General features: G+C 40.5%; 1 protein-coding gene across 1 annotated transcript in view; it reads left to right on the plus strand.

Moving 5' to 3' along the window:
• The window catches only part of KCNH1 (potassium voltage-gated channel subfamily H member 1), a 734951-nt gene extending 719215 nt beyond the window's left edge, over nucleotides 1-15736 (plus strand). Inside the window, exon 15 of the mRNA XM_029593284.1 lies at nucleotides 8825-15736. Within this exon, the coding sequence (XP_029449144.1) occupies nucleotides 8825-9670 (846 nt within the window). The 3' untranslated portion in view covers nucleotides 9671-15736. The remainder of the gene's footprint in view (nucleotides 1-8824) is intronic.
• The last annotated feature ends 1042 nt before the right edge of the window (nucleotides 15737-16778 follow it).

A 16778-nucleotide genomic window follows, 5' to 3' on the forward strand; every position in this document is an offset into this window, starting at 1 on the left:
CTGATGGTTTGTTTTTAAAGCCAGCTGGTATTTCATGGATCGATGATTGTGGTTTGAAGCTATTGGGTTCACCTCTAGCCTCTGGGAAATGTGGTCTGATTAAAACTCCAGTTTTTGTTCTGCCGATACGTTTCTTCTCGATGTTAAAGTATCATACATGCTCGCCAGTGATTCTGCGTTCAGGGGTAATATGAAGACAACAAAGGATCCACCAAACTCTGCCGAATAAAGAAGAGCGTCTGTGTGTCTTTTTTTTTTTTTTTTCCTCTCCCAGGGTCAGATCTACTAAGCATTTTTCATTTCCCTGTATGTGGTAGAAGAACTTGAATCAGACCCAAAATGAAAAAAAAACAAACTAAAACTTCTGGCCCTAAATATACTACTGTCTTCCCTGTCACTGACTCACCTTATGGTTAAAATTCCATTCAGGTTGCAGGCACAAAGCTTCTCTGAATCAGAAAAGGAAAAATCTATATCCTATCGACCATGGAGACTTCAGATGTAACAATAAGAATATATTGGAGGTCTTCTTTTTAAATCACAGTAGAACTCCTTACAAGATCCTTCGAAACCTGTTTGGTTTTCAGCCTTTTCAGAGTTCTGTCATTAGTGAGGCATCGGGACTAAAAAAATCAAACCTGTTATAAACCTAATGGCACATTCATAGAGGAAACCCTGCTGTCCTGGCTGTTTAGACTGCAGCACGGGGCACTGATGGTCAGGAAATCCCTCCTAAAATAAACTGAGGTTTCAGTACTGCTGTAAACTGTCACTTTGACAGCATTTTGAGCCGCTAAAAATACACAAAAATAAGTTTGATACACGTGTAAACTGCCCTCCCCCTTCACAGGGCCAGACTTCAGACAGTGCTGAGCAATGACAACTCATAGCAGTATCTGGGGGAAAAAAACACCACAGATTTGTGCTTTGGGGAATCACACAAGAAAAAACAGAGTCGTGTTCTAAAACAGCAAAATCGTTTTCTGATAACAAAAGTTCCACAGTACTAAAATTGTATAGATGCAGTTTAATGTATAGAAAGCAGTTTCTTAGACAGTCCACAAATCTCAAAATGCAAATCCTTATGCACTGTGCATAGCGATACCACCTGGAAAGAGGTTCTTCAATTTCCTCTCAGGGCTCTAGGAGTCCCTCATTTATAATTTTGGACCATTGATTCACCTTTTGGTGGGTAGACCCTTACTGTCACTCCAAAAATACACTACACCCCATTCTATCGCTGGAATCTTCCTCAGTAAAATCTATGGAGAAAAATCTAACTCTTTCTAGATAATAGTTTTAAAGATCTTGTTGACCAGGCCATGTACATTAATGTAGCCCCTGAAGCATAATCTAGGAGACCCTGTGAGTTGAAGATCCCTAGTGGGAGTAACCAGATGTAGACCTGGGTATTCCCTGCATAGCTCAGGGGGAGACAACGGATGGAGGAACTCTGAAGAGAGAGGAGAGTCCTACAGTAAGCTGCCAGCATGGATTCCATGTTGTGCTAATTGATGCATCTAGGAGATTTGTGCTCAACAGTAAATTTAGAATTTCCACCATTAGAGGACATAGGTGAAGCCCTACACTCAGAAGTGTGAGTAATATGGGAACATCTGAAGCCAAGTCATTAGTACAGGGTACACAGAAGTTACAGGAGGCTAGCATAGTTTATCCTATGGAGGTGGACCTAAATCTGTTACTGTTTCCCAGAAGAATCAGGAAAGTTAGCCCAGCTTGCCTCAAAGAGCACAGGAATTAAGTGAAGATATTGATCCAGAACTTTTTGTCATGGTTCAATTGTTCAACACAGAAATTGAGAGCTGTTACAATTCATTGTTTCCAATAGAAAATTAATCAGTTTAATTATTTTTCAAGTATATAACACCACCACCTGGGAACAAAGGCACGGGTGTGCATCTATAGCCTCAGAGAGGAAAATGCGTGAATTCATTTCACCTGTGGTCTGCCATCCCACATCATGGGCTTTGTGTGGGGCCCCTGTCAGTTTGACTTTTTCTGCAGAGCCCAGTGGTGATATTGCTGTGGTGAGTTTGTTTTTATCACTAATACTTGCATTTTTTTCATGTTATTACCCTGGATTCAGCCTCTTCCATCCTGTTTCCTTTAATTTTTTGCACAGCTGCGTATTGCTTCAACATTGGTGCATCAAGTGGTATTGGTCAAGTTTTGGTTTCAAAATCAAATCATTCAATTTTGCAGTTGATATTTTTTGCCTGATGGCTCTCAAGGAGAAGCAAACCAGCAGCTCTGCCAAGTGCTCCCAATGCAAATACATTATGTTTGCCACAGATTTCCCCTCCTACAGTGGTATAAAAAGTTGACTAATATGCGTGCCTCCCCAGAGTTTCTCTCTCTTTCTCTCGCCTGCCCAAAATGGTATTTGCGATTTTTAGTGCAAATCCCATTTCAGGCATATAGCATCAGGAAAAAAGGCGTAGTTATTTCCAGCATTAAAACCTGTGATAACATGCATTACGTTATCGCACTCCATGTAAATACCCCTCATTTTAATTTATTCCACCCAAACGCCTCCCATTCGGGAAAATTTTAAAATTTGCATTCACATCTCGCAATGCATTATTTATTGTGGAGATTATGGCGTTATCCTGTTCGTTAGCTAATTCAGCACAGGCTAAAATTATCTGGCCTTGTTTGGCTGGATATCTAGCTACTTAACCGTATATCTTCAAAAGATATGCAGTTATGTAGCACTCCTTAGATTAAAAAAAAAATACAGTAGTGAGCCTCCCAGCCCAGTTCTTACCCCAGTCACCACAAATATTCCAACTCAAGCCCTCACCAGGACCACACCCTCCCCCCAACCCCTTGAAATTTCAAAATTATAAAGAGATCAGCACTGACCAGGCACAGGCTTCAGCACCTCCACCCTATTAAATTGAGCAAAAACATTTTCCTCCTTTCCCTTCCCTAAGCATCCCCCAATGCAACCACCCTCCCCCCGAAGCCCTCCCACTCACCCAGTACCTCAATCATAGCCCCCCTGTTTCTAACCTGGGCTCACAGTACAATGCAATCCCAGGCAGCATAGTCCATGCTGATTTAAAATTTTGAGGGGGTGGTCCTGGCCAGCAGTTAGGTTAGGACTTTTGTGGTGGTGGGGGGGGGGGGATGGGAATCTGGCTAGGAGGCCAACAATTGTATTTTTTTAAAATTAAATCTAAGAGATGCTACTTAACCAGATATCTTTTAAACATATTTGTTTAAATAGCTAGTTATCTGGCCACATGAGTCTGAGTGGGAGGTGACAAAGGCTAGTGGTCAATGGAGTTTTCTCTGAGAAGGGGGATGTTACTAGTGGTGTGCCTCAAGGATCAGTCCTAGGACCGGTTCTTTTCATTTTTTTGAAGGGGTTAATAAACATGTGGATAAAGGTGAACCGGTAGATGTAGTATATTTGGATTTTCAGAAGGCGTTTGACAAAGTTCCTCATGAGAGGCTTCTAAGAGAACTAAAAAGTCATGGGATAGGAGGCGATGTCCTTTCATGGATTACAAACTGGTTAAAAGACAGGAAACAGAGAGTAGGATTAAATGGTCAATTTTCTCAGTGGAAAAGGGTAAACAGTGGAGTGCCTCAGGGATCTGTACTTGGACCGATGCTTTTCATTATATTTATAATGAAAGGAAAGGAATACGATGAGTGAAGTTATTAAATTTGCAGATGATACAAAATAATTCAGAGTAATTAAATCACAAGCGGATTGTGATACAATTGCAGGAGGACCTTGCGAGACTGGAAGATTGGGCATCCAAATGACAGATGAAATTTAATGTGGACAAGTGCAAGGTGTTGCATATAGGGAAAAATAACCCTTGCTGTAGTTACACGATGTTAGGTTCCATATTAGGAGTTACCACCGAGGAAAAAGATCTAGGCATCATAATGGATAATACCTTGAAATTGTCAGCTCAGTGTGCTGCAGCAGTCAAAAAAGCAAACAGAATGTTAGGAATTATTAACAAGGGAATGGTTAACAAAACGAAAAATGTCATAATGCCTCTGTATTGCTCCATGGTGAGACCACACCTTGAATACTGTGTACAATTCTGGTTGCCGCAGCTCAAAAAAGATATAGTTGCGATGGAGAAGGTTCAGAGAAGGGCGACCAAAATGATAAAGGAGATGGAACAGCTCCCCTATGAGTAAAGGCTGAAGAGGTTAGGGCTGTTCAGCTTGGAGAAGAGATGGCTGAGGGGGGATGTGATAGAGGTCTTTAAAATAATGAGAGGTCTTGAACAAGTAGATGTGAATTGGTTATTTACACTTTCGGATAATAGTAGGACTAGGGGGCACTCCATGAAGTTAGCAAGTAGCACATTTAAGACTAATCAGAGAAAATTCTTTTTCACTCAACGCACAATTAAACTCTGGAATTTGTTGCCAGAGGATGTGGTTAGTGCAGTTAGTGTAGCTGGGTTTAAAAAAGGATTGGATAAGTTCTTGGAGGAGAAGTCCATTACCTGCTATTAATTAAGTTGACTTAGAAAATAGCCACTGCTATTACTAGCAACAGTAACATGGAATAGACTTAGTTTTTGGGCACTTGCCAGGTTCTTATGGCCTGGATTGGCCACTGTTGGAAACAGGATGCTGGGCTTGATAGACCCTTGGTCTGACCCAGTATGGCAATTTCTTATGTTCTAATAAATAGATATTTTAAAACCAGTGGCTGCAGCATACAGCAGGCTGTTAAATGTGTATGTTTACTTCTGCTCTTGATGAGGTGTGAGGGGTCTGAGTAAACTGGGGAGATTGCAGGCTGAAGAACCAGAGGGGTCTAGATGATGTAGAGGTAGGCTGGGCAAGCTGGTGGACTAATTGGTAAAACTGGGATTGTCCTTCGCGCATGCATGTTTTAAAATCCACTTATGTACGCATTTTAAAGCCAACAAAGCTCTAAAGAAGATGTGTGAACTGCATTTGCTCATGTAAACGCTTATAATTAGGAGCTCACATATGCGCAATGGGTGTATTTTTAATTGTACGCACAAAATTGCATGCACGATTTAGAATTCTTGTATGTGCACTCGTGTGCCCATACGCACATATATGGGCATCCACATGCTCGTTTGAAAGTTACTTTCCCTGAGTTTAAATCTTTAAGTTATTTTTTCCAGTCACAAATCATAGACAAGGATAGGAAAATGTATTTTAGCATTTCATACAGTAGCTGTTTCCATGTTGCCACTGATTTCCTGTAGCTTTGTTTTGATATTATTACTCCATAATCAGTCCTCAAGTTTCCTGCTATCATACCTTGACATTAACTGGATGGTTTTACAATGTTCCAAGGTGAGATAGCAGTACTTTTAGTATAGATTGTGCCAATCACAAGAAAATTAATGAATATAGGTGATAGAAAGCTAAATGAGGGAGCCTACAGTAATATTATGACTTAAAGTTGAGCCATTTTCAGGTTTCTGCATTGCCCATTCTTCACCTTTTAGCAATCGGCATTTTGGACATATGTTTTGCAAAACACTTGGATTTTGTTAGACAATTGTCTATTTCTTATAAATATTCCAGTTTAGGCAGTAAAAATGTAGAATGCTGGAATGAATCATTTTTTTATAACACTGACACTGCACAAAGCAAACATTAATTGTATTTTATAGCAGGATTATAGTTGTCTTAATTGCAAAATGAACATTTACTTAGTGCATGAAGTTTGTCACTGTGAAATGATAGTGTCGCACAGATTATGTATCTGTGTTTGGAAAGTAATAAAAAACAAAACTGTGAATATCATAATGCTTTTGTATGGATCCACACTCTGAGTATTGTGTGCAATTCTGGTCAACCCCATCTCAAGAAAGCTATAGCAGAACTATAAAAGGTACAAAGAAGGGCAACACAAATTAAGAAAGGCTTAACAGGTGAGGGCTCTTCATCTTGGAGAAGAGACAACTTAGAGGTGATATGATAGAGGAGGGCCTCCGAAACCCGTCCTGGGGACCCCACAGCCAAGTCAGTTTTTCAGGATACCCACAATGAATATGTATGAGACAAATTTGCTTATACTGGGTATATGAATATTTATATTGTGCATCTTCATTGTGGATATCCTGAAAACCAATTGGCTATGGGGTCCCCAGGACAGATTTGGAAAGCCCTGTGAGAGAGGTTCATAAAATCAAGATTCATGTGGAGCAAGTTATTCTTCATCAACAAGCAGGGCTGTATTAGCCATGACACATGGTGATGCCATCCAACAGGGCCAAATGGACCCATCTGTCTACCTCAGTAAAGTTTTACCAGTGAGCATGCATGGGGGTTGCTGCGTATGTGCAGCCTTGTGAGTCCCCAGCCTTATTTTGTCTGAGCTTCCACATAGATGTGTACCCACTCTTTCTTCATTTTTTGTAATCTTCTACTAACTGCAATTTATTTTCAAATCCTACTCATACTTCAAGTTGCATCATTGACTCAGCAGTTCCTCAACAGCAGTTTTCACTGCTGCCTAACAAAAAGAAGAAAAAAGTAATATCAAGATGTCTGACTTCAAAAAGGACTCTCCTAGTAGCTTCAAGTACTCTGTGGCTACAAGATGTCTATCACCGATGACTATTTCATCTGTTGCAGGTGACTGGGATCCAATAATGAGTCAGCATACGATTGCCATCGGATGACGCCTAGATCCCAGCAGAACAGGGCTTAGAAGATGGAAGAACATCGCAAGTCAGTAAAGAATTGGAGCCATTCGTCCTCCTAGAGTGGGGCCTTCCCACTCCAATTGAGTCAAGCAGGAGCTACTCAGGCACGGCTCTACCAACTGTGCTGCTGGGCTCAGTATCTGCTGCAGTTCAGGGGTTGAGCAAGACCCCGAAGTTTTGAGCAAAGGAGCCGGTGCGATGCTCAGAAAACCCATGGGCCACTTCCCTATCTATGCGGGTCTCATTGGCATAGAAGGAGAAGCGCCATTCATCAGGCACCTCTTAAGCAATTGTCACTGAAGCATGAACTGTCAACACACTGGCCTTAATCCCCATCAATGCACCAGTCTTGGTGCCATCAACACATTAGTCCTTGGTACCATTGACTCACTGGACTTCGGCACCATGGACACACCAGTTCACAGTGCCATTGACACACCAATCCCCAATGTCAGCGGTGCACTTGGCACAGGAAAAAGCTTTCAGAGGAACTTGGAGGAGACGCCTTGCAGTTACTTTCCTCCTTGCTGGCATCCTCTTTTTGGATTCCAGGCTTTCCAGGCCCCCTTCACCATCATCTACTCGTGAGCTATGTTTGGAAACACCAGATCCTATTTGCTCCATTGTGCTTCTGGTCTCTATATAGACATCAGTACAGTCAGCCCAGCTTCTGAAGAGTATTACCCTGTGCTGGTTTCAGAGGAGGATATCTCTTCTCCAGCTCTGGTCCAGAGAACACAAGAGTCCATAGTCCACTTGACTGAATTGGTGAGAACTTGCTTTACCTCATTAGTGGCCAGTGACAAAGATAACACTCTTCAGCCTCTCCTGTCCATAATGACAGGTTTGTTCATTCAAGGGGTAGTCCATGCCTTGGAAATCCCATCGGGGTCCCAGTGGTGGAGGCTAGCCTACTTCAGTTGGGCAGGCCATTCCTCTCTATAAAGGAATCTTGCCAGCATTCTGAAGATGGAGCATGGGACACCATCGTCTGGAACATGCACTGGGAATATTCCCCACTGAGGAACCGAGGTCCTCACCATTTTCATCAGGGCCATAGGTTAGTGATCCTCCACCTCTTGGTTCTGAGGAAGGGTTTACAGGGATCTCCTCATATCCCTTACCTGACATGTTGGAGCACTCATCTACACCAGAAAATCTCTTGTGCTCTAAATTGCTAGACAAGCCGGGCAAGGTGATTGGAGTCAATGTCTGTAAGGACAAAGATCCCCACACTAAGGTCTTCAGACTATTTTGGATTCTGGAAATGCCTTCTGAACTGGCAGAAATCCTGAGCCAGGAAATACTGCAGGATTTACAAATAAGAATGTGTGATAATCTGACCTCCTGCCTCCCAGCAGACAGGAAACTGGACCTTACTACTACTACTCCTCAATATTTCTATAGCGCTACATGACATATGCAGCGCTGAAAAAACATACAAAAAGACAGTCCCTGCTCAATAGAACTTACAATCTAATAAGACAAACATACAGGACAAGAGTCTTGGGGTATGTCATAAAGCAAGACAATGGTTAAAAAGAAAAGAAAGTTAGATAACACCTGAATCAAACCACAACAATGACTACTTTCTCTGCATTTAGGTCCTATGGAGCTTTTGATTTATTAATTTTAGTTTATAAGAATAAACATTCTTCTATAGAGGTACTAATAAACAATATTCCCATCAGTTAAACACAAGAACCAAAGAGTAATAAAGATCCAACACACCCAATTTCAATAAAATCTTACTCATTTTGCCCAAATAAATTCATATTTATTCTGTCACAGACTGAATTTTCTTTTTATTCAGTGTGTTTTGTGCTACTGTGTATCCTAAGATTTACTATTTCACATAAACTTCATGTACATCCTTAGCTTGCCAGCTGAGTTGTGTCAAGTAGGCGACTTAAGGCTGTTCTGATGTGACTTGAAGGCCTACCAGTTTCCTAAATGGAGTAAAAAGTAGATGAGCAGTGCAGTGAGATTTTTGAAGGGCTGCTATTTTATTGATTGTATATGTTTTGTTATAAATGTTATGTTGTAACCCATTGTGGGCATTTTTCAGTAGGATGGATAAAATATCTAAATAAATAACTTGTAAACTGTTTATGCATCTGTTACAGATTGTATTCCGGAAGATCAGTGATGTGAAACGAGAGGAAGAAGAGTGGATGAAAAGAAAAAACGAAGCACCTCTGATCCTGCCACCAGATCACCCCGTTCGTCGTCTCTTTCAGAGGTTCCGGCAGCAGAAAGAGGCTCGACTGGCAGCAGAAAGAGGGAGAGATCCAGGTGACTTGGACGTGGAGAAGGGCAATATTTTGGTGGAGCATTCGTCACGCAATAAGATAAAGGCTAGCCTGGTCACTGTAACAGAAAGCCCAGCAACTCCAATTTCTTTCCAGTCTGCTTCAACTTCTAGGGTCTCTGATCGTGCCCGGCTCCATGCTCCCATTTCAGACTATGCAGGGAACAAGGTTTCCGGGGAGAACATCAGAAGGAAAGGTTGGGCCAAATTCAAAGATTCTTGTGGAAAGGGAGAAGATTGGGACAAAGTGTCCAAAGCAGAGTCTATGGAAACATTACCTGAGAGAACTAGAGCTTCTGGGGAGGCCACTCTCAAGAAGACAGACTCTTGTGATAGCGGCATCACAAAGAGTGATTTACGTTTAGATAACGATGGGGAGGTGAGGAGCCCCCAGGACCGGAGTCCTGTACTGACAGAAGTCAAACATTCTTTTTACCCCATCCCGGAACAGACTCCGCAGGCCACTATGCTGGAAGTGAAACATGAGCTGAAAGAGGACATCAAGGACCTGCACACAAAAATGGAAAATATTGAAAAACAACTTGCTGAAGTACTAAGGATATTATCTTCCAGGAAATGCTCCCAGTCCCAACAAGAATTGTTTGAAATATCAAGGCCCCAGTCTCCAGAGTCAGAAAAAGATATTTTTGGATCCACTTAAGATGTTTGCAAAATACAGCAGGTTGACTTTAGGATTTCTTGAATAAAGGAGGAGGGACCAGTTCATTAAGCATGCTCCCTGTCAAAAAAGTCAAACATGCAACGACTTTTGAAGGTGGCAGTTGAGTTTGAACTTTTGTCTATAAACTTTCTGAAAGAATGGAAATCCCATAACAAATAAAAGTTTCTCCTTTTTGGCAAAAAGGTTTGGTTCACCTTTATGCCCTTGAAAGAGTTTTAAAAACAGCAGCCATTCGTATGCTGGCACTTTTAGGAAACCAGAAGCTTCCGGGAGCATGCCTTCTGTAACTAGTTCGGTTCTTGTCTAGTTTATTAAGGACTCGGCAGGGTGTGGGAATTTTCCAACATCCGTTTCCTTTGCTGCTGCCTTCCTGATCACCTTGTACAACCCATACTGAATGCCACAACATATATCCACATTAGAATAAGAACTACAGCACTGTGTCTTTGGGTGGGGTGGGCTTACACAGTTTCTTTTAATTACATATTTGCACTAATTAATAATGAAAGATGCCTATTATTAATAGTAGTATGCAAAACATTCAGAGCAATGGTGCATCGGAAGCTTTCTTTAGAAATGCATTTTTCATATGACAGCTCCTAATCTGCAATGAATGGTCTTCTAACGCAGGATGAAATGCTTCCCATAGTTGGCCTCAGTAGTGTAGTTAATGGTGATTCAGTCTTCCATATGCTGTAATTCATAAAACTGGCAATGTTATTGGATTCGCCAAAATGAATCCACTATGATCTTCTGGTTTTAAATTTCTCAGTTTTCTTTTAGCTTCATCTCTGTTACAAGACCGTTCATATGAAGTCCAAAAGATGAAAAGAATTTTGCTTTCTGTTAAGTACTGGAGCATTTAAATTTAATGAGGTTATAAGCCCAACTTGAATTCATTAGGCTAACATGAAAATATATTGTGGCATTCAGACTCTATTTTTATTATAATGATTCTACATTTATAACTAGTTGAAATTATCTTTCAGAAGTTTATATTTTGATATCTTTCATTGTTCATAGCCAAAGGCATTCATAGGATTTTTCCAAGAGCATATCAGTTATTTCTTAACATTGTTGAGATTTCTCTTGATTCATCTCAACCAGCAAATTTAATGTAGCTTGTTCTAATTTAGCTATAACTTTCACAGGAATATTTTAAGAACTGGTATGCACTGTATATAAACACTGTGTTCCAGAAAACTCATCAAGCTTTGTAGTGACTATGGAGATGGACCCAAGCAGCTTATAATAACTAATACCCATATGCTATTAATAGCTAGAAGAACTGGGTGTCTGAGCTGGTATTGTGGTTTGACACAGGGTAATACAGTAACAGTAATCTCTGTCCATTGATAAATCATGTCCCCTGTTCAACATGGCTTCAGGGATTAAACGTGCGGTATATCAATTCTGAGCTTTTGTTCTCTTCGGCAAGTGGTTTGCTCTCAAGAGTGAGAAGCTGGCTCAGTGGCTTTCAATCACTCAAATGAATTTTGTTTGACAATACACCTGCCCTCAACAAGGTTTTTGTGTTTGCCCTGAGATACATTTGCATTGCATAATGAAGAAGTAAGATACAAAGATAACTGGTAATCTGTTTCATGTGTAACATTTCAAACTGTGTATGAATACAGTTGAGCACCTAGACTTCAGCTGTAAACTTTGAGGCAATTCCCTGTAATATATTTTTAAGCTAAAAGAAGCACAGCACTCCCCTTTCTCTGAAGACGAGCATGTTCACTGAGCCTGAACCACACCAGTAGATCACATGACCATGCTCAGCGCCAAATGGACAGAATTTTCCATCGCTCTCTGGAAAGGCAATTCCCACACAATTGTGGCCCTGCAGCTCCCTTTAGCTGTTTTTTCCCACTGAGACTGGTGGACATGTTCTTCTTCATATGAGTCTCTAGACCTTCAGAAGTTGTTCTTTTTCTCTTCTTCCGACAAAATCCCTTAGTCCTGCCCCTGGTAGGATTTTAGGCACTTCTTAAGTGTTGTTGCCTCTTTGCATCCGACAGCACCGAGTTTTTGGGTGGTGCGGGCTTACATATTTCTTTTAACTACAGTATTTGCACTACTTAGTAATGAAACTTGCCTATTATTAATAGTAGTATGCAAAACATTTAGAGCACTGAGAACTTCCTAAAAGATTGTATTTCACTTATGATAGTTACACATTTGAACAGTTGTCATTTTTTTCCCTTTTTTGCTGAAGAAAACCTTAACCAGAGATTCTCGCGTGACTCAACGAACCTTCTTCTCTTCAAAGTAAGCAAGGTTGCTAACCTGTAGCAAGTGTTCCCTGAAGAGGACAGTTCACCAGTCTTCTGCACTTGCTCCCTCCCAGTCAAAGGTTATTATCTGGAACTGAGGGAGATTGCTGAGACAGCCTGGGAACTAGTTTGCACGAGAAGACAGAGGCTTTTGCTTTTCCAGAGAGCACTGCAAGATTCTGTCCGTTCGATGCCAAGTGCCATTCTCTGTCCCACTGACTTGTGTTATGGGTGAACTACTGCCTTCAGAAAGCACTTGTGACAAAGTAAGCATCTTCACCTTATGTGACTCATCACAAAGATACAGGAGTGTCATTCTTCTACTGACAATTGCATGTTTAGCTTTCTCTAGTACCGCTTGGTGTTTGTAAAGTTACATACCAAAGACCTACTATTGAAAGCTTTAGCAAAAAAAAAAAAAATAGCAACAGCATTTCTTTTATTGCTCTATATTATATATAGAATGGTAGTTGCAAGTAATAATGACCTCATTGTGCTTTACAGCGTAAACCCATACACTGGCACATTTTTTGGTGCAGGAACCTGAAGTGGCTTTTTGTAAAATACCAAACGGAAATAGAATGTTATAATAAAATGATCTCTATCCTGTTTTTTTCATTAACGTTCACTGATCCATTATGCATTGATTTAATTATTAGTGTTCTCCATGTGTCTGAAGAAGTACCTAGTTATTTGTCCACTAATTTAATTTATTGTATGTCCTGCAGTATATATATAATTGTTATTTCTAGTTTGATGTCTCATTTGAGAGAGAGGATGTTTTTTTATCACTGAGTCTAATTCCTTTGATCCTTCCTTGTATCATTGCTCTGCACATGAAGGGTACTTGTAGAATGTGTATTGATTTCACTGGACTGATCTTTACTTCTGCTCGACATCAAGAATTTGTCAGTAAGAAAACAGCTTTAATCGTGTACTGATACAAGTGCTCCTGTGGAAATACAGCTTGTGAATTTAAATTATGTATATTTGAGATACTGAAATATCTTAACCTTCAGTTCTTTAAGTTGTAATTATACTTGAAAGCCAAAGAGGGCACTCAAATCAAGTAATAAGATGTGTATTCATTAAAACTGCAATTTCTGGAAGTACTGCTAAGATTATTTCACCTAACGCACAAGGTACTATGTGCTGTCTGCTTATGTTGTTAAGGCAACACCTTAGGTTGCAGGTGATTCTGTACGCGGAATTACAAACCCTGTGTTCGGCGCTCTTTCCTGACTTCCAGAGGATTTCCAGTTGGAAAAGTTTCAGATTCCTATTTCCCTTCGAGAAAACATAAGAGCTCTTTGCTGCTAAGTTCCTTGCCAACCCTGACTCGTGAGTTTGTGGGGTGATGCAAGACGTTATGATTTCAGTATTTTATAATGGCTCTTCGTTTCAAAGGATTACAAACACCATGTTGGATCTCAAACACTGAAGTTTAGGCATGAAACATTGTGCTCCCCTAATGGAGCCCCCTGCAAAGCTTTGGCTTCAGTGCATTGTTTCTTACCACAGTTTTTGTTTTTTTTTTTAGAGGTTCTGCCTATTTGGTGGGGTTTTTTGTGGGGGAGGGGGGATTCATTTAAGCATAAAGCAACATGTAGAATAAGTAATGACTTGATGGGGATACATTTTGGCAAATATCCTAACATTAGGAAAAAAAATGTCTTTTTCCTTTTTATTTTATTCTTTGGTCAACTGAATTTGTGAAAAAAAAAAAACTGGTCTTAAAGCAGCAGAACTCACCATTTTTTAAAACTTAATAAATAAATACAAATCATTAACCTTCCAAATTTTCTTTCTGATTACATTTTATTCCTGTGAAGATCCTATTTTTGAAAGCTTCCGTTATTTGGCAAGTCCCACTGTTCCGGCATAAATTGAAGTGCTGCTATACCGATGGACAGCAGAATCCCACGGGGCATCTGACTGGCACGCGCAGAGGGTGAACAACCCAGCAAAAAAAAAGAACCGGAGCGTGAACTCAAGCAAGGAGCTCACCAAAAATAAGAGGGCGTGGCTAGAATCAAAATGCCAAAAAAAAAAAAAGTAAAGCAATGCAAGCACTACAAAATGTTGGAAAAAGAAAAGAAAGCAGACTCCTACATGAAACCGAAAGGCAACAAAACTGAAAATCAAGCAGGTTTGCTTTTTTTTTTTGGGGTGGGGGATTCTGAATAGCCCTGCTGCTTTACTGTAAAGCCCCCCCCCCCCCCCCCCCAATCCCCTGCTTATTCCCAGCCGGCCTTCCACTTCAGATAACTTGGTTTGGGTACCACCTCTGGCCTTGCTTTCCGGTTTGTTTTCTTGTTGTTTCATCCAACAGACTTTTGTCGAGCACACCAAAACGAGAAGATCGCTCCCGAAGCTTGGAACTCTCCTTATTGAAACTGGGCATTCGTTCCCGTGGGAAAGATCCATTCAGCGTCAAGTGAATTTTCGGTTAGGATTCTGTATGCTGGATTAAAGGTGCTGAGGATACTGCCCGCCCCAAGGAAGGAGGCTGAGGAAGAACGGTGCCCCGGGATGCTGAGGGTGGGCACTGCTCTCCTGCCTCACACACCCTAGCAGCATGACAGCTACCACAGTACTTTGGCTTCCGCACTTGCACTTCTGCTGACAAAAAAAAAAAAGCTGCTTTTTTTTTTCTGGGAATGACTAGGCAATAATAGTTTTCTGTTTCTTGATGATAAAAAAAAAAAAAAAAAAAAAGTTCACAGAACAAGGCACAGATTGGAAAAGTTGCAGGAATCTACTTTGAGGTAGTGACTTTAAGTTACCGTGGTGCCATTTGTTCAGACTACCCTGTCTTGGCTAATATGAAATTCAATTAAGTTAGATGAGAACTTCTTGCAATAAGAAATGCAGCATTTAGCCTTAAGACCCTTTCATAAGTGACAGGATTCAAGCTGTGATTCAGTTCTGAGTTCTCTTCTTTATTGCACTGTAGCGTTTACAGTGGCTGCCTGAAGACGAAACACTTTGCTTGGCTTTTGCAGTGGAAGTCACTGGTGGGTGATGTGTCTTTATTTCTACACGGATTGCCTTCTAGCATACATTGCCCTCCCTACCCCCCTTCTGCCTATGAAACGAATTGCGGCCTGAGTGCACATGAGGAAAATGGGCACATCACTGTGCAGAAGGCTTCTTGCCAACATTTTTCACCGTCCAACAAACAAATGGCAACGTGTTTCCAGTTGAACTGCGCCATTGTGAAACAAATCCGAGGTGTGAGCTCAGAACATCCTAATAAACTGGATTTCTGTACCCCAGACGGATTCACGAGTTGGGGTTTTATTCTTCAAATATGTGGGGGGGGAGGGAAGGGGGAGGAACCTGGTTCCTGAATCTGTGCTCATTAAATCGCTGAAGATACTATGTCAGTTGTATACAGATTCATTAGCCTGATATCAGGATGAACTGCAATATAAAGGAATGGAATTTTCTACTGAATGAATGTGTTCTAGTATTGTAGCCACATACTGTACTGTACAATCAATACTTGTATGTCTGTTGAAAACTGTGTTAAATATTTAGCCAGCACTACATGGACACTTTATTATGATGCTGTTGCTCTGAAGGTTTTAAATGTATCCTACTTGTTTTTCTCCCTTTGTGGTTCATCAAATACTCTCTGTTTTTCCATTGCATTTTGTCACATGGGCATGAACAAATATGAAGCAAAAGAGGAAATGCTATTTTTATGGTCAGCAAAAAAAAAAAGCTGCCAATGGTGAGATGAATATTTACTGCTCTGGAATGTTCCAATAAAAATTGCAGTCACATTATTATTTGCCCCTACCAAAATTTTTAAACAAGCACAAATAATATTTGTAAAAAAAAGTTTAGTTTTATTTATTATAGTAATAAAATATTTGTACATTATAACTGCTCTTGTTTTTTTTTTATAGTATTTTGTGAGTCACAACTGAACAATCACCCTGATGCTCCAAGTTTGAAAATAACATTGGGACAACCAGAAATAAAAGTTGGTACCAATGCGGTATGGGAAATGTAGTTCAGAACCCATTTACATCATGGCCTTCTGAATTTTATCTCTCATGATATAACTCTTGCTGGAACTGCATTAAACATATAAATCAGAGGTATTTCTAGGTACCTGCGAGACTTGGGGCACAGGCCTCTGGGATTCAAGCCCTGCAATTTTGATAATTGAATTTAACTACAATTGTCCTCATCCCCCTCCCAAAGAAGTGTTCCAGAGATCCAGAGGACAGTTTAAGAAATTGGCAATAATCATATTGGAAGCAAAGCCAGCTCTAGGGCAAATGGTGGCCTGGGCAAAAATAACAAATAGTGTTCACCCATATGTCTTCTCGCTTCTCCCCCTCCCTATATCCATTCTTTTCCCTCTCTCCTTCCCTCCCTCCATTCATTATCTCTTCTCTCTCTGTCCCTCTAGGCAATCTCTGATCACTCCATGCATTCTCTCTCTCTCTCTCTCTCTCTCTCTCGCTCTTCTCCAGGCATTCTGTCCCCATCTCCATCCAAAAAGCACAAAGGAAGGCGATCTATAATAGCCGTCAGGATGAAAAGAAGAAAATAGATGCCTGTGGTCTAAAATTAAATCCTTTATTGAAGTGGAGACACAAAGGTAGCCCGACTCTGGCTGAGTTTCGCCGTTTTCAAAACGGCTGCCTCAGGGGCTAAAATATAAATAAATATAAATAAAAACTTTTAAGAATAAAAATATAATACTAAAAGTGACATCATAAATAAATACATGTGACATCATAAATGGATAAGTATAATGCATTTAGTGAGTCATTAACTTAGGATAT

The sequence above is a fragment of the Rhinatrema bivittatum genome, chromosome 3 (assembly GCF_901001135.1).
Source record: "Rhinatrema bivittatum chromosome 3, aRhiBiv1.1, whole genome shotgun sequence".
NCBI classification, from domain to species: Eukaryota; Metazoa; Chordata; class Amphibia; order Gymnophiona; family Rhinatrematidae; genus Rhinatrema; species Rhinatrema bivittatum.